The following is a 23,205-nucleotide window of genomic DNA, read 5'->3' on the forward strand; positions in this document are numbered from 1 at the left end:
TGATCAATTCTGATGGACGTGGCTCCCTTCCACAATGAGGTGATTCAGGCCAGTTCCAATGGTCTTATGATGGAGAGAGTCATCTGCACCCAGAGAGACTGTGGGGACTGAGTCTGAATCACGACATAGCATTCTCACTTTCTGTTGTTTTCTTCTTATTTTTTGTTTTCTTTCTTATTTTTTTTCCTTTTTGATCTAATTTTTCTTGTGCAACATGATGTATGGGAAAATTGCACATGTGTAACATACGTAGGATTACCTACTATCCAGGGGAGGGGAAAGGAAGGGAGAAAAAAAATTTTGGAGTGCAAGCTTTTGCAAGAATGGATGTTGAAAACTACCATCTATGCATGTGTTTCGAAAATAAAAAGCTTTACAAGTATCAAAAATGAGAGAAAGGAGCTGTAGACAGCATCTGAGGTGACCAACGCAGCAGAGATGGAATATTGGAGTCTCAGAAGCCAATGGGCACTTACGTGGAAAGGGAAGTGCTTATCAAGCACCTACTGTGTTCCGGGCACTGAGCACGTTCCTGATCTCATCTGGCCCTAGAGTGATCCATAACAATATCATGAGAGAACAAAGAGGAGGAACATGGAGAAACTTCAGGTTAGGAATCAGAAAGCCTCTGGGGCCCCCGGAGCGAGCAAGGGGTTTCCCAGAGCAGCAGGAAGACCAAGGATGAGGAAAGTATTCAATTCAACATTTATTAAGCACCAACTGTGTGCAGAACATGGTACTAGGTTCCGTGGGAGATACAAAATTTAGATAAGACACAATCTCTGCCCTCTCGGAGCTTACAGTCTAATAGGAATTGATGGAATAGAGAGGGACCAGCAAAGCCCACTCCCTTGAAAGGTTTGACCCGGAATGGAAGGGCAATGCTGAGACCAAGGGGCTTTTGCACTCCTGGGGCTTTCTGTCTGGGACAAGCAGGGTTAAGGAAGGTATAGGGCCCTGCCGAGATCCCAAGAGGAATTAAGAGGGGAAAGCTCATAGCTCTGTAAACCCTGGAGCCATCTATTGTGGCCAGAAGCTTCACCACCGCTACCCCCCGGGGCCTGGGTCCTTCTCACCTTTCCCCTCCCGCCCATCCACTGCGCTCAGCAGGGTGCCAGGCCCAGGGCCTGGGCTCTGCGGCAGGGCATGGGCAGCTCCCACTCGGGCGCTGCCCGTCTCCAATCTTCCCCGTGCCTCCTGCCCCTACCCGGCCCCCCAGGCAGCAGCTGCACAGTCTTAGTGGTCATGAGCCTCCTCGGAAGGAAGCGGCGGTTCTCAGGGCCAGACCTCGGCCCTCGGGTCAGGGCCGGCGGCGCCCGAGGAGGCGCGGATCCCGCTGCTGAGGAGGAGGGGCCGGGCCAGGAGCGGGAGGCCGCGGAGCGGCCCTGAAGTGGACGGGGACCGGGGCTCTCACGCCAATCTCGCTGCCTCGGTCCTAGGCTGGTGCAGGGTCCGCGGGTCAAGGCTGGCTTTCACAGCGGCCGCTCCGGGCAGGGCACGACCCCTGCAAGTGGTGTCTGGGGCTTAGACCCCTCAGTGGTAAGGCCGGGCCTGGGGAGGACGCGCCTCCCCCCAAAGTCTCTATTCAATGGGGAACAGCAAGGCCGAGTCGCACGTTCCCCTCCCTGACATATCCCTCTAACGGGAATGAAGTCAAATAGTCATCACAGGGTTGGTGCAAGTTGGGGGAGTGGGGGGTCAGGGGTCAGGGGTCGGGGGAGAGTAGCATGGCTGGGGAGGAATGCTGTGGGGACCCGCGGGGGAGGGCGGTCTTATTGCTTTCACCGCAGTCTGGCTCCCAGACGGGCTAAAGCCGAGGTACAGAGAGAAGAGGCAGGGGAATGCTCCCCCGCGGCCATCCCTGCAGCTCAAACTCCGGGAGGCCCAGGCTCCTCCTGCCTCCCTGCACCGGGGGCAGCTTCCCTGGCTGGGCTGGTGGCCGCCATCCTTGCCAAGCCCCCGGGACCCTCTGCGGTGCCGTCCCCTTGCTGGCTTCCTATCTCACCCGGGAGGCGCCCGTGGGGGCGGGAAAGGTGGAAAGTCGCCTCCTCCAGGCAGCCTCCCTGCCAGGGCCCTCCGTGGCCCCCTCTCCGTGGGCCCGGCCCTAAATCACCCCGAAGGACAGTCAGGAATGGAGGGGAGGGAGTCGGGAGCCTCGGCTCCCGGGGGGCTGAGGGGCGTGACTAGAAAAAGGCTCATCCTACGCCTTCTCGGGCAGACGTAAGGCACAGTGTGGTGGTCGTCAGGTCAGGGAGGGGCCGGGCGGGGAGAGCATCCCTGCGGGAGCGGCCAAGGGGGGGCGTCGCTCTCGGCTGCTGTGCCCCCACGGGGGGAGGCCGGGCCCCCCTGCAGACTCTCCAAGTGCAAACTCGGGGCAGGCCGGGGGCTCCGGGCTCACGGGGGGCCGCCCTCCCAGCTTTTCACCACCCCAGGAAGTGGTCATGAGGTTGCTTGTTTCCCGAGGGGCAGAGAATCCCCCTCAGCAACCCTGAGCCCTGAGGTAAAGGGCCAAGCGCCCATGACAGAAGCCTGTCGCTGCCGGGGACTTCTCAGAGGACCGAGGAGCCCCTTCCGGGAGCCCTGCCCACGACCCCCGCTCTGGGCCGGGGACGCCCGCGGAGGGGCCGACGCTGTGACTCCCGGACCCCGGCCGGCTCACGCTCGGAAAGACCCAGAGCCCCATCCGGGATGGGCCCGGGAAGGCACATTCAGCTCGGTGGCTGGAACCGCCAGGCAGCCCCCCACCTCCCAGCGGGGGCCGGGCCGCCCCAAGCGGGGCTAGGCGGACACGTTGACGTCCCTGAGAGAGATGGCACCATTTGTGGCTTCGGGGGGCTTGTCCTCCAGCAGCAGCGCCGGCGTGTCCGTGGCAATGGCCAGAGGGGGGGTGTCCGTGGGGGCGGGGGAGGCCAGGCCCTGGGCCAGAATCTGCTGGATGGTTTTACGAAGGTTGGGGTGCAGCCGGCCCTGGGTCTGGTAGAAAACCTCCAAGGCGAAGGACTTGAGGGCCCCCGTGCAGAGATCCTCGTAGAGCGGGATGGTGTACATGCGGGACATCTGCAAGGCAACAGGCTCGGCTGGGGCCGGGGGGAGGCCGCGGAGGGGGCTGCAGCCGGGGACGCTCCGGCCCCCCCCGGGAGCCCCCACAAGGACCAGGCGGCCCGAGCCCCGGGAGGCGTCCCCAGGACGGGAGGCCCCCTCCCCCGGCCCAGCCCCTGCACTAGCGGCCCAGCCCTCCCGGCTCCCTGAGTCTCCGCAGCCAGTCCCCGCTCCCCCCTCAGGCTCCTCCCCCGCCCTCTGCCCGAGGCCTTCGGGGACCTGGCTCTCCAGGAAGCGCCGGACTTTGTAGAGGTCGGGGTAGTAGTCGTTGCGGACGACGATCTGGAGCCAGCGGATGCGGATCTCGGCGTTCATGGAGTCCAGCAGTGACGAGTAACACTTGGAGAGCCTCATCACCACCTCTGAGGGGCCGCACAGACAGGGCTCAGGGCGACATCCCCCAGGGGCTCGGCCCGGGACAGGCCGGACACAGCCACCAACCGCCTCGGGCCGACAGGGGCCCGGGGCCACGCTCGGCCAGTGCCGCGATCTGTGCCCCCGGAGCGTGGAGACCTCAGCCACCCCCAGGGTGTGTCCCAGGAGCACCAATTGGGGCCCACTCTGGGGCCGTGGAAACCCCCACCCGGCATTGCCCGTGGGACGCGCCCCCCGCCCCGGAGCTGTGAGGACCCTCAGCACTGGCCACCTCGGCCACCCCCGGCTGCCTCCGTCGCACTCCCTGGGGGACCCCCGGCGCAGACTCACCCTGGGGCAGCGGGGACCCGTCCAGGAGGCGGTCCAGGAAGAGAACCGTCTGGAACGTTTTCCACTTGGTGATGTCGATGCTGCTGGCCGAAGCGGCCGCCTGGTCCAGGGGCTCCGCCGTCCACAGGTGGAAGAGGGTCTCCACGGGCCTGGTCAGGCTGGAGCCCTGGGAGAGGTCTGGCTCGGCGAGCGGGGGCCCCGTGGCATTGAGCCAGCGCTCAAACTCCAGCCCTGCAAGGGGGGGCAGTGAGGAGGCAGGAGCCGGGCAGGGGGCTTGGGCAGGGGCAGGGGCCGAGCAGGGGCCTGGGGCTTGCGGCGCACTCCCGGTGACCCATCTGGAAGCCCCGAGACGCCCTGGGCCCGGCCCCCGCTCTCCGCCCAGCAGCAGGAAGCTCCCCCCACCCTCCGTCGGCCCCAGGGACCAGGCGCTTCTGGGAAGGACGGAGCGGGGCTGGCCCCACCTGCTTTGCTGTCCACGCTCTGTTCCTTCAGCTCGGGAAAGAAATTCAGGAAGGAATCCAGGAGATCTTGGGCCACGACGCTGCTGAACTTGTACTTCTCCACGTAGGCCTGAGAGAGAGGGGGGAGGGCAGTGAAGAGGATCCCCGGGTCTCAGTGGGGCAGTGAAGGGGGGGCTCCCTGAGCACAGAAGGAAGGCCTCGGGCAGCCACGGGGGGCGCTTGGGGAGGCAGGACACGGGCGGACCCTGAGCTTGGGGGCTGGTGGAAGAAATGCAGAGAGCAGGAAGGGCCGGCCTGAGGCCGCAGTGACCCCCCTTCTCCCCCCAGTGGCGGCTCCCTGGGGGGGGAGGGGGGGCGGCTAGGCCCAGCGCCCCCCCCCCCAGCTGTTGGCTCCAAGGGCACCTGGGGAGGAGGGACCCCATGGGGGAGCACTGTGCTAATACAGCTCCTCTCTGTCGGGCCTTGGATCCCAGCTTGGAGCCGATGGAGCCCTCGGGGTCTCCTGGACAGGCCCAAGGACCCTCATGCAAGAGGCTGACACGGGGATCCCTCCGAGCCGCAGCACTGACTCGGGTTTCACAGAGAAGGAAACTGAGGCTCCAAGAGAGGGGCCGGGACTCCTCCCCCGGTCCTCCCCAGCCCGCTGCCCACAGGGTGGTCCCCCAGGCCGGGGGCAGGGAGGGAGCACTAACTCGGAGGAAGGAGTCGAAGTTCTGGGGGTCCCCGCAGAGCTGCGACAGGTAGTAGACGAAGCAGTAACCCTTCTCGTAGGTGAACAGGTTCATGAGGTTGCTGGGGTTCACCCCTGCAAAGAGAAGGAGCCCCTGAGGACGGCCTCGCCCCCGCCCTCGCCGGGGGGAGATGGGGGGAGGGGGGGAGATGGGGGGAGGGGGGCACCAGGGACAGAGGGAGACGGGAGGGGGGCACCGGGAATGGGGGGAGGGGGGCGCCGGTGCGGAAGGCGGGCGCTACCTGGCTCCAGTTTGACCTGCAGCTTGCTGACAGGGTTGTCCTCCCCGAGGAGCTTCATCTGTCGGTGGAGGGCATCGAGGCGGAACGCGGTCTCCAGGCACGTGAAGGCGGCGCCTAGGGCAGGGAGGGGCGGATGGTGGGCGAGACCCCGGCGGGGGGCAGGGCAGCAGAGGCCGGGGAGCCTCGGGCACCGGGGCCTGGGTCCCCCCACCCTCGGCCGGCCCTCGCCCCACGGCCGCCGTGCCCAGGAGCAGCGGAGACGGAGAGAAAAGCGAACCTGCCCCCGAAGCTGCCGCGCTTTCAGAAGGGGGCGGGGACGCGGCCCAGAAGGGCAAACGCAAAGGAGGCGCCTCCCGGGAGGAACCGAGACAAACGTCCGGGGGACGACGCTTGCACTGAGGGTCCGAGAGAACGGCCCGTGCAGAGGGGGGGGCACCGGACGTCCCGGGGGCACGGCCGGGAACGCGGGGCACAAGCCCTCCCACAGAACCTCAGGGGCTTCCGCGCCAGAAGGCGGCCCTCGGGCCGCCCTTGGACACCCAGGACAAGGCCGGGCGGGAGACGGCAAGAGACCCCCCCCCCAGGCCAGCGCGGAGCCGCGGAAAACTGATCTCCCGGGGGGGGGGGGGGGGGAGGACTGGGAGCTCCAAATTTAAAAAGAACGTTAAAAATGAACGGACGATAAATTAGAAAGTTTCGCCAGCCCAGAGCCCACAGACCGGCCACTGGCAGGAGGCCTGCTCCCACCTGCCCCCTCCCTCCTAGCCCGCGAGCAGCAGTGGGGGGGAGGGGAGGGCCGACGTGCCCGGGCGGGGGAGGAGGCGTGCTCGGGCCCTGTGCCCCCCTCCCCCCCACGGGTCCCAGCCCGCGAGCAGCAGTGGGGGGGGGGGAGGGGAGGGCCGACGTGCCCGGGCGGGGGAGGAGGCGTGCTCGGGCCCCGCCCCCCGTACCGTAGGTCTCCGTGGTGATCCGCCGCTGCGCGTACGTGGCCAGCCCCTCGCTCAGCCACATCTCCTCCCACGTGGCGTTGGTGACCGCGTTGCCGAACCAGCTGTGCGCCACCTCGTGGATGATGTCGATGATGAGGAACTCGTCGCTCTCCAGGATGGAGGAGATGATGAAGGTCAGGCAGGGATTCTCCATGGCCACGATCGGGAAGGACGGGGGGAGGAAGACGATGTCATACCTGCAGGGAGGGGCCGGGGTCACCGGGGGCCGAAGCCGCCTGGGCGGGAAGCTCCCCCACAAGGCGGAAGCTGGGAGCGCAGGCGTCGGGGAGACCCAGGATCCGCTCTCGGACGCAGACGACCCCCGGCCAAGCCGCTCCCCCCACCTCTCCTTCTCCGGAGTTTCCTGCGGCAGTGACGGCCCCGGCGGCCCCTGCCCTCCTAAAGCGCCACGAGGACTTCTGCCTCAGTTTCCTCAGCTGTAAAATGGGGCCAATAGTAGCATTTCCCTCCCAGGACTGTGAGGATCCGCCGGGCGCACACTAAAGCACTCAGCGCAGCGCCCGGCACACAGCAGGTTAGCCGCTATTCTGCTACAAGCTCCGGGCACTGGGCTGAACCTCTCAAAGGCCTTCGGGGACTCCCCCCCAGGGCTACGCACACAGCAGGTGCCTAATAAATGTTTGGCTGACTTGGAATTTGTCACCGAGCTGATCCCCGAGAGGAGACTGAGAAGGCACTTCCCTCCCTTGGAGGAGACGGGATTGTGGGTGAGGAGGCGGCAAGTCTGGGCCCGCTGAGTTTTGCTGTTTTTCTTTTTTTCAGGTTTGGTTTGTACGAGATAATTCTCGGGAGGGCGAGGGCAGAGGGGCAGGGTGGGAAGGGAGCTGAGATAACACGGATCGATTGCGATGGAGCCGGTTAAAGAGAGAACCCTTTTTCCTGAGATTTGTGCAGCGCGCCCATCCTCGGGTGCCTGATGGCGGTGCCCTCCCCTCTCCTCAGAGGCGCCCGCAGCCCCCTGCACTCACCTGCCCCACAGGTAGGGCCCGTAGAGCTTCTCGGCTATGCTCAGCCACTGCTCCACCAGCCCCGACAGTTTGCTCGTGGCCGTCGACAAGAGACACGGTTCGGCCCACACTCGGCTCCTGCCGGAAGCAGCAGCGAGATTCGAGGTCACGGACCCGGATCCCCCGCCTCCCCCAAGGAGCCAAGAGCCCCCCCAAGAGCCTCCGAGTTTGACTCTCGCCCCCAGCGGGCTCCGGGCCAGGGCGTGGTACCCGGACCTCTCGGAGCCCCCATTTCCTCACGGGAAAGTGAAGGTAGAAATGCCTGTAGAAGCCTGGCCCCAAATACATGAAGATACCTCCCCCGGGTGGGAGACGCTGCACACAATGGCAGGGGGGGGGCTACGGGTGGGAGACGCTGCAGCAGCAGATTTTTTCCCCCAATGTGACCATTGGTTTCACTAAGCTGCTTTTTTTTTTGGGGGGGGGGGGTCCTGGGAGAGGAAGAGGAGGAGCAGGCAGTGATGGGGGTGAGCAAAAGCAAAGATGAAGATGAATGTTCAGAGAGCCCGGCCAGTCATCGGCTCTGGGGGCGGGCGCCTGGCCTCCCTCCTGACCCTTAAGGTGGGAGGGGCTGCCCTTGGCAGGTCACTGCCCAGCTGAGGCCCCTCCGCGGAGCTGCGGGCACGTTGACCTCCTCGGCCAAACTCGAACCTGGCTTTCCTGTCTCCCGGGTTCTGTCTCTCCGAGCCCCCTCTCTGGCCCCCTCGGGGCACCAGGCCAGCCGTTCCCCAGGGAGCTGCCAGAGAGGCCCTCTGGGCATCCGACCAGCCGGGAACCGGGTCCCTTGGTTACTGGGGAAAGGAGGTGCCCGCCACGGGGTGCCCAGCGGATGCCCTCGCTGCCCCTCTGGCAATAATGGGCATGAGGTCGTTAGAGGGAGTCCCTGGCAGTGCAGGCAGATCTTTAAAGGGACAACAGGGGAAATGGAGACTGACATGGGGAGGAAGCCCAGAGGTTGAGGGTCCAGGAGAACATGGGAGACCCCATGAGACCGCTCCCCAGCCCGGCCTCTCCCCCCCCTTTGACCTGACTCGATGCCCCCATTTGTGAGGGAGAGGAAGGGGACAACGCTGCCCCTCCAGGTCACCCAGGACGCCCGCTGCCCGTGCCCTGAGGTCATGGAGAGAAGCTCTAACAGTCAGAGACGCGCCTCCTTCCTGGTGTTCCTTGGGGCTGCTCTCCCAGGGAGACTGACCCCTCCCCAGGGCCCCCAGCCCCTCCCTCCAGCCCTGGGAGAGCAGGAAAGGCTGGACATCGACCGGCTCGTGGGACCATGAGCCTCGGGAGCTGGGGGACCTCAGATCCAGGGGAGGGACCCTGAGCAAGACATTCCCTGCCCCCTCCACCCCCTGCCTCAGTTTACTCCTCTATGAGGGGATTGAACGAACGACCTCCCGGCTCCCCCCCAGTCTGGCAGAGTCTCTCACCTGGGCCCGATGTCGGCTGGCACGAGCTCTCCTGCCACCAGAGCCACCAGGTAGGCGGGCACCGGGTACTCCATGTGAAACTGGTACACGCCCTCCTTCTCCAGGTAGGCACTTTGGGTGGCGCTCATCAGCACCTGGACCCCGGCGGGAGCCTGGAAGACACCACCCAAAGCTAAAGCCGGTGCCCACTCAGGGCCAGCCCAGAGCATCACAGCAGCAGTGGTCAGTGGGCATCCAATACGTCCCCTTGGCAGGGACCCCCAGGGTCTGTCCCACGCCCCCGGCTGGCCTCCGCCCCCAAGAAGGCACATGAAGGGAGGGCTGAAAGGGGGGGGACTGAGGGGCAGATGTGCCTCCTCCCCCACTCCGTGCCTTTGGCTCAGACCTCCCAAGGCTGGGGATGGGGGGAGCTGCCAGGAGGAGCTGGGGTGCACCTGTGTGGGAGGAGAGGGGGCTTTGAGTCACAAGACTTGGGGAACTTATGGCTTTAGGGGGTTCATGAGAAACTTCTGGCTCTGGGGCCCTTGGGAAGCAAAAGGTGTCAGGTCCAGGATCAGGGGGCAGAGAGCAGAGAAGTGGCCCTTCTGGGTGCCCACCCTGGTGCCCACCTGGCACTGGGCACAGAGAAGAACCTGAGGCAGGCTCCCCAGGAGGGAGGGAATGTCTGTTACAGCGGCCCCCAAATGTGCCAAGGGCTCCCTCTCATGCCCCCGTCTCGTCCTGCCCGCCTTTCAGGTCTCCCTTCCTAAGTTGGCCTGGCTGCTGCTCCCCGTCCCTGACGCCGCCTCCAGTCCCTGGGACTTTGCCCAGACGGGGCCCTTTCTGGAAGGCCCTCCCTGCCCTGTCAGTCCTGTGCGGCTAGCGCCCCCCTGCAGGAGACCATCTGGGTTGGCCCCCAGCCTGGGTGCGCTGGGCTGGTTCTCGCCTCCGGGGCCCGGGTGCTCTGGGGGCCCGCCCTCGGGGACAGGGGGCTGGTTCTTGCCCTCTGGGGGGCCCGGGTGCACTGGGGGCCCGCCCTTAGGGACAGGGGGCTGGTTCTCGGCCTCCGGGGGGCCCGGGTGTGCTGGGGGCCCGTCCTCGGGGACAGGGGGCTGGTTCTCGCCCGCTGGGGGCCCGCCCTCGGGGACAGGGGGCTGTGACCCGGCCAGCAGCCTCCCCCTCCACCCCCCGGACTCACCTTGACGGTGGCGGAGTAAGTGCACTTCACCGCGGGCGTGTCGAAGCAGGGGAAGAAGGAGCGGTTGCACACGGAGTGACCCTGGGTGAAGACGAAGGGCTTGGAGTTGGAGTAGGTCAGCTCGGGGTCCAGCCACCAGATCTGGGAACGACAGGAGGGGGGAAGGGCCCGGTCAGGGGCGGCATCACCCGCCAGGGCCTGGCCAGGAACCGGCCGCTCAGGGGCCCAGGAGCAGAGCCCGGGTCCAGCCCCTCCTCTGGGACCTCGGCCAAGGGCGCGACCTCGGTCCCCCTCTATAAGTGAGGGGCTGCGCCAGGGGGCCGGAGCCCCCCCACTCCGCGGAGCCTGCGCTGAGACACGATTTGCCATCTGACATGTGACGTCGGAGCCTCAGTTTCTTAATCTTGGGGAAAAGACTAAAAGCGTCTGAGGCTCCTCCCGCTCTACGTCGGTCCCAAGGACCCAGGGCAGCCGCACGGACGCCAACCTGAACAGCCACGAGGCGAGGCCGGGATTCCCGAGCGTGGGTCTGCCCCGCCCCGGGGACCCCCCCCAGGCCCCTGAGGGCCACGAACTCCCCAAAACCTTTTCTTAGATCGGCTTCTTTCCCGTCAGTAACTACTTATGGAGGAGCTGCTAAAACCCACGAACCGGCTCCACGTCAATCAAGGGCCGCCCGTTATGCTCCGGGCACTTTGCCGGGCAGGGAGGAGACAGAAGAGGGCAGAAGACAGCCCCGACCTCCAGGAGCTCACGGCCTGGCGGGGAAGGGGGGGGGGAGCAGAGAAGCCCACACAGAACAACCGACGCAAGATCCACACGGTGTGAGAGAGAAGGCCCCGGAATCAAGGGGGTCACGTCCTGGCTGTGCGACCCTGGGCAAGTCACTTAGCCCCTACTGCCCCAGCCAAAAAAAGGAAGGAGGGAGAGGGGGGAAGAGAAATAAAGGAATGGATTGTATTTGGGACTTAATGTCAAGGGGGCGTCCCAGGCCAGGGGGACGGCCCCGAGCTGAGGGGGAGCCGGTGGGCCAGGGCTCCGAGAGAACGTGAGGGGAGAGAAGAGTGAGAAGGTGGAAAGCTGGCAGGGGACGGCTTATGGAGGGCCTTGAACGCTAAGCAGAGAATTTCATCCGGGATCCTGGGTCAGGCAGCCCTGGAGTGTCCTAGGTGACTTGGTCAGACTTGAGCTTCAGGAAATTCCCTTTAGTGGCTGAGGGGAGGATGGACTGGAGCGGGGAGAGACTGGGAGTAGGTGGGACCCTCCTCCCCCCACCCCACCCCCAGCAGCAGGAATGGTCCAGGTGTGAGATGGTGAGGGTCTGCACAAAGGGGCGGTCATGTGAGAGGGGGCCCTCGAGAGAGGGAGCTGAGGGGAAGTGGACGGAGGCTGTCTCAGGGAGACCTTGGGGCCCTGTGGGATACAGGAAGGGGGACGGATGAGATGTCCAGGAGGAGGCTCGGGTGGGGAGCGGGGGGAGAGAGAGAGAGACAGAGACAAAGAGAGAGAGAGACAGAGACAGAGACAGAGAGAGACAAAGAGAGACAGTCAGAGTGTATGTGTATGTGGGGGGGAGTGCGTGTTCTACCCAATACCATGTGCCAGGAGGAGCCTCTTCCCCAAGGCCAGATGGCCTTGGCCACACTTGGCCCGGAATGGCCACCTTAGACTTCTGATGGCAAAGGTCAGTCTTTGGAGGCCAGGGAGAGCTTCAGCCGCTGGGGGAGGGGGCGGGGGTCCCCACAGACTCGGTGGCTGACCAGATTTGAAAACTATCCGTCCCTCAAGTTCTCAAGTATTTCAAAACAAAACAAAGGACTTTCCCTAATTAAGGCCAAAGTGGCCACGATCCAGTTAAGGTCAATTCAACAAGAACCGCTGCTGGAATAAGGAAACTGTCCCTCCGTCCATGGGGCGTCCAGGCCGGAACACAAGGAGGCGCAGTGACATACAAACAAAAAGTGCTCACGGGGAAAGTGCTGGTCAACATCAGGTGGGGAGGGGGGAGATGGTGAGGGGGGCAGGGGCAGCCCGGCCCGGTGTCCCGGAGGCAGAAGAGTAGAGAGTGCGCCCCCTCCCCGGCCCATCAGCCTCGCAGCAAGAGAGCGACAAAGGAAGGCGGCTGTGGGGCCGCTCAGCGGAACGGACCCTCGATTTCCAGGGCTGGGCTTCCCACAGCAATGGTATAATGTGGAGTCCCTTGGATGTGGAATCAAGAAGACCTGAATTCAAATCCTGCCTTTGACGCTTCCTCCCTGTGTGGCTAGGAGTGGGTGGGTCACTTCTGCCTCTCTGAACCTCCATTTCCCCATCAACAGAAAGGGTAAGAAAATGCCCAAAGTGCCAACTTGTCTGAGACAACGATCCACCTAAAAAGCTTGGAAAGCCCTACACAAATCTCCATTCTCACTAGGACTCACATCTTGTTTTGGAGTCAAAGGAAGGCCCCGAGTTCAAATCTCCCCTCAGACACCCCCTCCCCATCTTCCCCGGCACTCACTGCTAAAGCTGGAGTTCTGAGCTCTAGCACTAACCCAGAGGAGCCTCCGGCGAAGGGAAGAAACGGGGATCGTTCAGAGCCCCGCACTCGCAGCTCCCGGCCCCGTAGCCCACCGTCGGTTGGCTGACTCAGAGCTTTGGAAGCGATGCTCAGGCCCCTCAATGTGCCCTGTGGGACCACAGGCCCGGGGGTGGCCGGGAATCAGAAGCCACTGAACTCATCGGGGCCCCTCCGAGGCTCAGCGGGCCGGGGCGGGAAGAACCGACTTCACATCCGCCCTCGGACACTGAGACCAGGGTTAAATCCTCACTCCCCACTTTCTACCTGTGTGACTGGACACGTCATCCCCTCCGCCGTGGGCTCTCTCTCTGTAAAATCACTATGGGGAAGGGAAGTGCAAACGTAAAACTCCCGGGCGCAGACTCACAGAGGGGACGCCCCAAGTGCCGGCGGGCCGGGGAACCAGAGGCACCGACGGGACGCGGGCCGGGGCGGGGCGACTCGAGTGCTCCCCCTTTGAGCTGTGGAGAGGTAGATTTCTCTTCCCTCTGACGATCCTGGAAATAACCAGGATGCTCAAGGCCAGGAGTCCGCGCGCTGCTGCTTGGCCAGAACCAGATTAAAATGTAATTAAGGACATTTAACCGCAATAAAACAATGCACGACATAGACGATGGGCATTTGTGGTTTTCTAGTCTCCAGTTTGTCAGGGTCACTGACTTAAGCACCAGTTGGGTGGGGCCAGACCCCACCGGTGTTTGCCGTGTTCTCCTGAGACCGAAGAGGAAGAAGAGGGGGGAAACCGAGTCAGAGACCTGGCCCAGGGTCACCGGTAATGTCAGCGGGAGATGAGCTCCGGCCGTGGTCCTGGGCAAGGTCACCCTAACTTTGAACCACTGGGTGCTGGAGCTGGAGAAAAGTCTTCCCAGGATCTGATGGGGGAAACACCAGCCCCGGCTCGGCCTGGTTTCCTAAGGGAAAATGGCACATTGGGGGGACCATCAGCCCCGAGGCTTTACCCAGCGTCCGCAGCCCTCGGCCAAGCCGGCAGAGACGCTCTGGGAGCCAAGGCTCTCAGGGAGCGGGGTTTCCCCAATCTATTTCTGTCATTCTCAGGTTCCCTAAAGATTCCCAGGAGGCCAAGGGGACAGTTGGCTCCACGCGGGCGGAGATGGGAGGGGCAGTCTCACCTCCCTGGAACCACGGGACAGCCCCCTCCCCCCCCCCAGCCAATAAAGCCGAGCCTTCCAGCACTGGCCCGCAGCCCCAGGCCCAGGAGTAACCCTCCTTGAGAGCTGAGGTATTTCTGTCAATAGACCGCGCGCTCCCTCAGGGCTGAGTCTGTTTCTCTCCTTTCCTTGTTTAACACCACCCGACTCCCAGACACTCAGGGGGAGGCTGGACGGCTCAGCGGGCAGAGCACTGGCTCGGAAGGCGGGAGGAGCCGAGTTCAAATTAAGCCTCGGACACATTTACTAACTGTGTGACCCTGGGCGAGTCTCACAACCTCGTGATCAATGCAACAATAACTCACAATATAGACAACGACAAGAAGGATGTGGATGGAAAGAACCCCCCCCCCCATGAACCCCGTGCAGTTATAACCACCCCCAGAAGAAGCGAGAGCCCCCTGGGCAGAGGGGGCGCCGCAGGAAAGAGCAAGGCCCTGGGTCCCACTCACCGAGGGACTGACTCATTTGGCTCCAGGGCTTTTCATCTCGGCTTCCCTTTCTTTGTAATGTTGCCCGAGCAGGGAGATATTTGGAGACAACAAAAGATTTCAATTAAAACGTTTTTCAGCCTTCGCTGAAACTGGACGGAGAGCGGGGCTCCGGACGCCCCCCAGCGGCCGGGGTCTCAGGCTGAGTCAGACACAGAGACCGGGAGAGGGAGGGGAAAGAGGGGGTCGGGAGAGGGATGGGGAGAGAGGGGGAGAGAAGGGGCCGGGAGAGGGAGGGGGAGAGAGGGGGCCGGACAAAAAGCAGAAAAGCCGGGGAGAACGAGCTGTTCTGGGCAGGGGGACGTCGGATGCCCTGGATGGATTCCGCGCCCTCCAGGAGCTCCCCAGGGCCTAGCCAGGCCCCGCCCTCCTCGGGAGAGCGGCAGCTACTTCCGGGAGCAGAGGGAAGCCTAGAGGAGGCTGGGGGCACCCGGGGGACGTCTGGGGCCCTGTTGCCAGGAGGGAAACCAGCAGAAGAGCCGTTGCTGAGGACTGAAGCCCGGGGTTTCAGCCTGAGAAGCCAGAGAAACCCTGGGGGGAGGAGGGGACCAGGGAAAGGCTCTGGGGCTAAGAAAGTATGGGATGGAGGACTCAGGGAAGAGAGGACCGGCTCCCACGGCCCGAGGTCAGAGGTCCCGGCTCGAGCACCAGCCGCACCAGCCGCTCACTGGTACCTGGAGGAGCTGATGTAAATAAGCTCCTGGGCTTGGCCCTGCCGGATCTGGCCCCCACCCACTGGGGCTTTGCCTGCGACTGAAATGTCCTGCTCCTTCACTTCTCCCAGAATCCCTCGCTCCCTTGATGACAGCTCAGCTGTCCTGTTTCCCACTCCCCTCCCTGGCTATCACAGCTTCCTCCCCAAGTTCAGATCAAGCCAACGAGCATTTATCAAGTACCTGTTGTGTCCCAGGCACCGAGCTACCCGACAGACAAAAACCACAGTCCCTGCCGCCCAGGAGCTCCTGCCAGGTGGGTTTGCGCTAAAGCCCCGATCTCTGGGTTTGTCCAACTGCCTTTTTTTTTTTTATTTTTAAGATATTTAAAATACTTATACTTTTATTTTCTTCTAAATGAAAAGAAATGGGAGCGAGGGGAACAACATCCCCCACTGAATTATGGGACGGGGCTGCGTGACTTTGAAGCTGCAGATCCCAAACAGCTGGGTTCCCAAGTCCAAAATAGGAATCATGTTTTACTCATGTCACATGTGCTCTCAGGCCCTATCGTCTCCCTCAGTGCCTGCTCCCAGTAAGTGGGGGAGTGAGAAGCAATTATTAAGCGCCTACTATGTGCCACAGGAAACCTCCCCCAAGCCCTCTGACTGCAGCACCTTCGCTCTCTCAATCCCACACGTGGCCGCTCGGGATGTCTCTGTTAGCTCCTTCTCTCCCCATTAGACTGTGGAATCTCCTTGCGCCGGCGCACAGTAGGCACTTAATCAGTGTGGATGGATGGATCGGTTGATCGGTAGGCAAAATATGATCTCACCTGAGCTTTCCAACACCCCGGACAGGTAAGTACTATTTTTATTACAGCCACCTGACGGATGAGGAAACAGAAGCGGATTAAGTGACTTACCCCCAGTCCCGCCAATGTCTGACGCCAAATCTAAATTCAAGCTTCTCTGTGGCACTACCCACTGAGCTTCCTGGCTACCCCGGACAAGTGCCTATAAAACTCTGGCTCCGACTTCCTCCCCTCGCGGGCCTGGCTCCTTGGCACAGCACCGTGCCCGAGCTGGATTACGCTCACACTCACCCAGCAGAGAGAGCCAGCTCCAAGCCAGGAAGGCCCGCCTTCCATTCCTGCCCCTGGACTTGCTGGCAGGGAGATCCTGGGTGAGTCACGGCCCCTGAGTGCTGGGAATGACTAAGGTAGAAGCCATGAGGGGCTGCCCTGCCCTGGAGGAGGAAGTTTCCACCCTGGGAACTCCCTGGGTGAGGAGAGCACAGCCCCGGGGCTGTCTCTGGGATGTCCATCCCCACCCTCCTCTTTCCATCTTGGGCCCTCCTGCCCAAGGGGCACAAGACACATTAGGAGAGGGCCCCCCTTGATCCTTACTTAGCTCCCTCCAAGCCGGCCACACGACGCAGCCAAATACACACACAAGCAGAGGGTGTGCGGGCCGCCCGGGCCGGGGCTCTCCTCCGGACCCTTGCTTTCCACACGTCCCAGGGGCCATCGCTGGCGCTAGGACACAAGCGCACTCGGGAGGCTGCTGACCTCATTCTGCCATTGGGCATTTTCCCAAACAGAAGTGACAAGGGAGGCCCGGAGGCCCACAAAACGCAGTCCAGACCGACCCTACGGAACCAGTCTTTCTCAAATGGAGACCGCGGGGGTCAGTGGAATGGGGCTGTTTCTGCAGGCCCAGGGTCTGGGTTCAAATTCCATTGGCGCCATTATAAACAAGACCCTGCTCGCCTTTGTGCCTCAGCTTCCTCCTCTGGAACATGAGGAATTGGACAGGCCAGATGAACCCAATGTCCTTTCCGACTCTAAATCCATAATAATCCTCCGATTATCCTCCCCTCAGTCCACCTCTCAAACCAACTTAGTTTGTCCTTCACCTCGGCCGACCTCCCTTCCTGGCTCAAGTCGGCCCTTCTGTCCTCTATGACTATGAATATGAAACACTTAAAATACAAAGAAACAAGCTTCTGGCCAGGGGTGGACGGGACCTCTTGAGGGCCAGAAAGGAAAGTGCTGTCTGCCAGCTCGGAAATCTAACCAGAGGATCGCAGATTTGGAGCTGGAAGGATCTTAAGAGTTTGTCTATAGTCAATTTCCTTTGATTCCGAGTTCAAATCTAACCCCGGATACTAACTAGCCGTGTGACTCGGGCAAGTCACCTAACACCATTTGCCTCAGTTTCCTCATCTGTAAAATGAGCTGGAGAAGGAAATGGCCAAGCCCTCCAGAACCGCTGTCAAGAAAACCCCACACGAGGTCATGGAGAACTGGGCCCACCTGACAAGAAAAGGAAGCGGGCAAGTGATTTGCCTAAAGTTACATAAGTAGCTTTAGAGCAAAGAGCCCCCTGAGATCACCTAAGGCCACATTTTTCTTTACGGATGAAGGAAGTGAGACTTGGAGGAGGAGGAGGAGGGGCTGTGCCCTAAAAGGCAGAGAGAGGGTCTGACCTCGGGTCTCAGCCTCCAAGCCCAGCAGTCATTGCAGCAAAGCCCAGGGCCTCCCCCAGGGAGCTGGAAGGAAAGGGGGGAGGCTCAAATGAGATTGGCCAGCAAAGAAACCCCTGCTCTCAAATGTCTGCCCCAAACTGTGCAGTGAAGGACAAGGAAGATGGACCTGGGGGGGGGGGGGGAGGGAGAGATAGGGTAAATTTAGCATCGGACACATCACAGAGCTATGAGTGATGAAAGTTTAGCTGAATTATGGCTTAGGCGATGCCCAATTACCGGGAACAGAGCTGCGTGATGAAAGATTGCTACAAATCACGAATAATCAGATAAACACGAATGGAGGGAATGGTGCGTCATGAGGGACCGGGGAAAGGCGGGCCCACCCACTCATGGGAAAGACGGGCCCTCTCGCTCATGGGGGAAAGACGGGCCCACTCGCTCACGGGAAAGATGGGCCCTCTCGCTCATGGGGGAAAGACGGGCCCTCTTGCTCATGGGAAAGACGGGCCCACTCGCTCATGGGGGAAAGACGGGCCCTCTCGCTCATGGGGGAAAGACGGGCCCACTCGCTCATGGGGGAAAGACGGGCCCACTCGCTCATGGGGGAAAGACGGGCCCTCTCGCTCATGGGGGAAAGACGGGCCCTCTCGCTCATGGGGGAAAGACGGGCCCTCTCGCTCATGGGAAAGATGGGCCCACTCGCTCATGGGGGAAAGACGGGCTCTCTCGCTCATGGCAAACCCGCAGCTCCGAGAAGCAACACACAAGGGCACCAAGAAAGCCGGGAAAAGGTCACCTCCTCGGACACAAAGGCACAGCCTGGATCGTGTCCCCATGGAGAGGGGGGAGAATCCCACGTTTCTAGGCCGCTTTCTGTGGTAGTAAAGAAGTGGAGTCCACGCCCACTGAATGGGGACGGCTGCGCCAGGCCGGGACACTCGGCTGTGCTGGGGTATCGCTGCTACTCGAGGGACCAAAACCATGCAGGACAGGAGGGATGGGAAGGTTCTATCAACTCATGCAAAGGCGATGGAACCCAAAATAGACATGGCTACACAGAAAGAACCAGAACAAAGCAAAACTGAGCCTTGTGAAGTTCTAATGACCGAGTCTGACCCCAAAGAAGAGATATGAGAGTGCTCCTCTCCTCCACTTTGGGGGTGGGTAGGGGGCTGGGGGTTCAGAACACTGCAAATAAGGTTTGATTGAGGTGTGAATTAGTTTTGCTGAACTGCCCCCCCCCTTTTTTGTTTCCTATTTAGCTTTGTCTAGATGGCTTTATTAGGGATAGATCACAGGATTGAAGAATTGAATTCAAATCTAACCTCAGATACTGTTTGTGACTGAAAAATTTCCTAAACTTGTCTGCCTCAGTTTCCTCATCTAGAAAATGGGGGTGATAATAGTACCTATTTCAAAGTTGCTGTGAAGATAAAATGAGATGATTATTGTAGTGTTTTGCAAACTTTAACGCGTTCTACAATGCTAGCTACTCTTATTTGAAGGAATGGTTAGGAGCAGGGCAATTAGGGAATAAAGGTGATGGAAAAACAAAAAAAGACTGAATTTGAAGAATCAGAAATATAATTTACAAAGGGGAAGAGAGAGACAAGACAGAGAAAATCAGAGACAGAGATGGAGACAGAAAGGGAGAGAGGGGGGAGGGAGAGCGAGAGTGAAAGACAGAGAGAGACATAGAGGGGAAGAGACAGGAGACAGAAAGACACAGAGAAAGGGAAAGGGAGTGAGAGCAAAAGACAGAGAAATAGAGAGGAAGATACAGAGAGAGACAGAGAGGAGAGAAAGAGAGAGATAGGAGAGAGAGAAAGAGACAGAGGGAGAGACAAAGAAGAGAGATAAAGAGAGAGACAGGAAAGAGACAGAGAGAGATAAAGAAGAGAGAGACAGAGAGATAGAGAGACAGAGAGGAGAGAGACAGAGAGAGAGACAAAGAAGAGAGATAGAGAGAAAGAGACAGAGACAGAGAGACAAAGACAGAAATAGAAAGAGAGGGGGAAGGAAGGAGAGGGAGGAAGAGATAGAGAGGAGAGACCAAAAGATAGACATAAAGAGACAGAAAGGGGGAAGGAGGGAGAGGGAGAACAAAAGACAGAGACAGAGAGAGGAGACAGAGATATAGACAGAGACACAGACACAGAGAGACAGAGACAGAGAGGAGAGACATGGAGACAGAAAGGGGGAAAGAGGGAGAGACAGGCAGATAGGAGAAACAGATTGAGAAACAGGGAGACAGAGACAGAGTATGTTGTGGAAGGAGGGAAAGCCCTGGATTCAGCCTTAATTCATCTTCCATCCTCCCCTGTTCTTTTCCAATTCTTTCCATATTTCAGCTCCCTCCATGAGACGCCGCCTCCCTAGCTGCCATCTTCCGTGTTGGATGCTTCTTCCCGATGTCCCTGGCCACGCTGAGCCAGGAAGGGGACTTGGCAGGCTTCCTGTTCTTTCCTGCCACTTCCCGACCCTCCCCCCCGGACACCATCACTTAGCAACCTCTCTTCCTTGGAGGCTCAGACCATCTGTCCTTGTCGGCCCGCTGAGATGCTCCGGCTGGGATCCACAGGCCCCGGGTCACCAGCTCTCCCGCCCTCCTCTCTACCTGCCCGGCCCTTTCTCCCCAGTCCACTCCTCGCCTTCCTAACTCGCCATCTCAATCTCTAAACTGATCCTCTCGGTCTCCTGGCCCTCCAGTCCCTATGGCTTCCCTGAAGCTGGGCTGTCCTTGGCAGTCGGGACCGTGTCCCCTTCAGTGACAGGAACTTGAAAATACCCTTCTCTGCCCGGTGCTGCCCCTTTCCCCTCCGCCTTCCTTCTCCTATACCGGTTCTCTAAAATGTCTTCCTTTTCCATCCTTGGTCCTGCTCCCCTATTCATTCTCCTTAATCCGCTTTCACCTTTCTCCCTTTATTATACATAATTGATATATTTTTTAAAATTAATTTATTATTTCTTTATTTTTAACATTCTCTTTCTAAAATTTTGGGTTCTGAACCCTCTTCTTCCCCGCAGTCCCTCCACCTGCCATCGCAAAGACAACAATCTGAAAGCTCCCTCATCCTAAACACGCTAGTCAATCTGTGACTAATTCACCAGCAGGCCCTGCTGCCTCGGTTCCCCCCTCACACAGTAAGTCACCCTGCAGGCCGGCTCAGAGGCTCACACAAGAACAGACTGAGACCTGGAAAGGGTCGTAGAAGATGCGGAGTCCAAGTTTTACGGAAGAGGAAACTGAGGAAGAGAGAGGTCAAGCCCCCGCTCAGGATGCCATGGCTATAAAGTGCCCGGGTCTCTCTGTGCCAGGGCCAGACTCTGCTCTGCCACGGCCCCTCCGGGCACCCGGTCTCGCGTCTTCCATGTCACTGTTGGAGGAAGCAGCAAATCTGCGCTGATCAGGACATAAATTCACACGATCTGATCTCAACTCGTCCTTCGTTGCTCTGTGATAAAAGCTGTGTTCCTCCTCCCCGACTGGCTCCATCCAGGCCCCCCGGTGTCTATTCTAAGCCTGCCTGCCTTAGCTGACGCCGCCCCTGCCACCGCCTGCTCCCAGTGGGTGTCTAAACCTCCCACTCACTAGCAAAATAGAAGCATGTTCTTTATTATGGGTCCCCCCGCCCTCCCATGCTCCCACCTGGCCCGTCTCCTTCACTCTCTTAGGTTGGGGGGAGACTTCCAGGGCCTCCTCTCCTCCCTCCTCCTTGCTCAGCCGATGGCTTTTGGCTCACTCTTCACCTTCCTCGACTTCTCTGGAACTTCCATCCCTTTTGTTTCCCCAGCACCGCTTCTCTTGCTTTCCTTCCTTGTTCGCTGGCACTTTCTCACTTTCCTTGCAGGTTTGCCCTCCTGATCCCTTCCCTCTCTCAGGGGCTTCCTCAGACTTTGCTTCTTTCATTTGTCTTTTCCCTCTTTCTCTCCTGTCTCGGGAATCTCTGCGGCTCCCACGGATTCAGTCCGGGTCTCTCTGCCCATGAGACTCGGGCCCAAAGCATCAGCCCTAATCTCTCCCCCCACTCCAGGCCCGGTGACCGGTCTCACGTGTCCTGCAGGGAGCGCCAACCAAGCCTGTCCGAAGCACAACTCGTGACCTCTGAACCCGGCCCTCTGCCAGACTCACCTCGCTCTACCCTCACAGTCCCCCAGTTCACAAGCTGGAGCCATCCTTGACTCCTCCGATACCGCCTCCCTCCAAACAGTTGCCGTCTCATTGGCTCTAGTCAGCAGAGAGAGCTCTGGCTTTGGAGCAAGAAAGACCCATCTCGATTCCCATCTCAGACACCAACTGCGTGACTCCGGGATGAGCCCCTTAAACCTCTCTGTGCCTCAGTTTCCTAATCTGTAAAATGAGGGGGCCACCCCCAAAGGATTCCAATCGCCCTTCCAACTTTAAGCCTATTATTATTTAAACCTTTGGTTCTATTATCTATGAGCCCCCAGTGTCCAGTCCACAGCATTTCTTACGGCGCTCCCCTTCTCTGCGCTCACAGGCCCATCACCCTCCCCCAAGCCCTTATCACTCCTACCTGGTCTCCCACGCTTCTGTAACTGCCAAAAGAATCTGCTTGCGGCACAGGCCTGACCGTGTCACCGCTACCCAAGAAACCCTCAGCAGGCTCCCCATTGTCTTGGGGGTAAAATACAAGTTAGTCAGCCAGCGGAGGACCCCATAATCTGCCTCCATATTGGAGCCCTCCAAGAATGCTCCATTCTAGACCATTCTCTATGTCTGTGATCACACACACACACACACACACACACACGCTCCCCTGCCACTTTTCAGAAGCAATTTCTTGAGGAAATCCCCTGACCGATCATGGCTCTGGAGGAGAAAGTGAGGCCGGTGACTTTGCAGTCCCCCAAGCATCTCACGGTCATCCTCGAGAACGAGGGACAAACAAAAACAGGAACTACCTTGTCTCGCTGTGGTCCCTTCCCTCATTTTTTTCCTCCCACTAGATTTGTTTGGTCATATATTCTCTCACACTCCCCTACCCACCAGCAGAGAGGTGAGCAAAAAGAATCTCTCTGGTGTCTGTCTGTCTCTATCTCCCTCCGGCTGGCTCCGTCTCGGATCCTAGCTCAGACTTTTTACAATCATGTAATGAAACCAAAGATCTGCTCCTGTGAAGAAATCAAGAAACCGAGGAAGAAAAGCATTGTGGAGACTATTCGGGTTAATTAACGGAGGTAAGAATAGCACTGAGACTGTCACTGGGATAGACTACAGATCAACTGGGAAGAAACGTGAAAATCAAGGAGTTGGGAAAACAAGCCTGGATGGGAGGGGACTCCGATTACCTGTACTTCCCCAGGACGAGTAGAGAACCGATTTGTGATTTGCTTTAATGTTTTCATCTTTCAAAAGACTGAGTGAATCCGTCCAAAGAAATAAGTAAATAAAAAATAAGAGAGAGAACTGAGGGCCCATCACAGAGGCTGACCCAGGCCTGTGAGAACAGCATCAGGTACACTAAAGCGCTAAGGCTGGTAAGGAAAATGAATAACAGGGAGGAAGGGAGGAGATAGGCTGAAGGAGGGTTTGAGCGCATTGGAGAAAGGGGATCTGAGGAGGGATGGGACACCGGCCCGTGGTGGAGAGGACAGTGGACAGGGGAAGGCAGGGCTGCTCAGTGCACATATCGTGTCAGTTCTCCCTGCCAAGAAGGATAAAATAAAAGCAGATAATGGGGAGATGATGTTCAAGATGAGCAGAGAGACAGAAAGGGAGAACCTGACTTCCCTTAATCATTTAGAGTGATCTAGATCCCAGGTTACTGAAAAAACTGATAATGCCATTGTTGAAAGACTAGTAACCTGAGAGAACACAGGGGCCAAAGAAGAGTTTTGAGGAAGTTTAAGGCACCAATTTAAAATTGTTTTTAAAGAAGGAGAAAATGGAGCCTGTAATTATAGACCATCGAGGGTGACTTCAAATGCGGGACAATTCTAGAGCTTATTAGAAAGGGATG

The 23,205-nt window shown here is 59.7% G+C and overlaps 1 protein-coding gene across 1 annotated transcript in view; it reads right to left on the minus strand.

Annotated features, from left to right (window-relative positions):
* Positions 1–693: 693 nt before the first annotated feature.
* Positions 694–23,205, minus strand: part of RNPEPL1 (arginyl aminopeptidase like 1) — a 28,186-nt gene continuing 5,674 nt past the window's right edge. Inside the window, exons 2-11 of the mRNA XM_051999808.1 lie at positions 9,859–9,999; positions 8,682–8,833; positions 7,216–7,332; positions 6,188–6,423; positions 5,238–5,351; positions 4,958–5,070; positions 4,266–4,374; positions 3,805–4,035; positions 3,319–3,461; positions 694–3,057 (exon numbers count right to left, since the gene is read on the minus strand). Of these exons, the coding sequence (XP_051855768.1) occupies positions 2,779–3,057; positions 3,319–3,461; positions 3,805–4,035; positions 4,266–4,374; positions 4,958–5,070; positions 5,238–5,351; positions 6,188–6,423; positions 7,216–7,332; positions 8,682–8,833; positions 9,859–9,999 (1,635 nt within the window). The 3' untranslated portion in view covers positions 694–2,778. The remainder of the gene's footprint in view (positions 3,058–3,318; positions 3,462–3,804; positions 4,036–4,265; positions 4,375–4,957; positions 5,071–5,237; positions 5,352–6,187; positions 6,424–7,215; positions 7,333–8,681; positions 8,834–9,858; positions 10,000–23,205) is intronic.

This window comes from Antechinus flavipes, chromosome 4 (assembly GCF_016432865.1).
Source record: "Antechinus flavipes isolate AdamAnt ecotype Samford, QLD, Australia chromosome 4, AdamAnt_v2, whole genome shotgun sequence".
In the NCBI taxonomy this organism is placed as follows: Eukaryota; Metazoa; Chordata; class Mammalia; order Dasyuromorphia; family Dasyuridae; genus Antechinus; species Antechinus flavipes.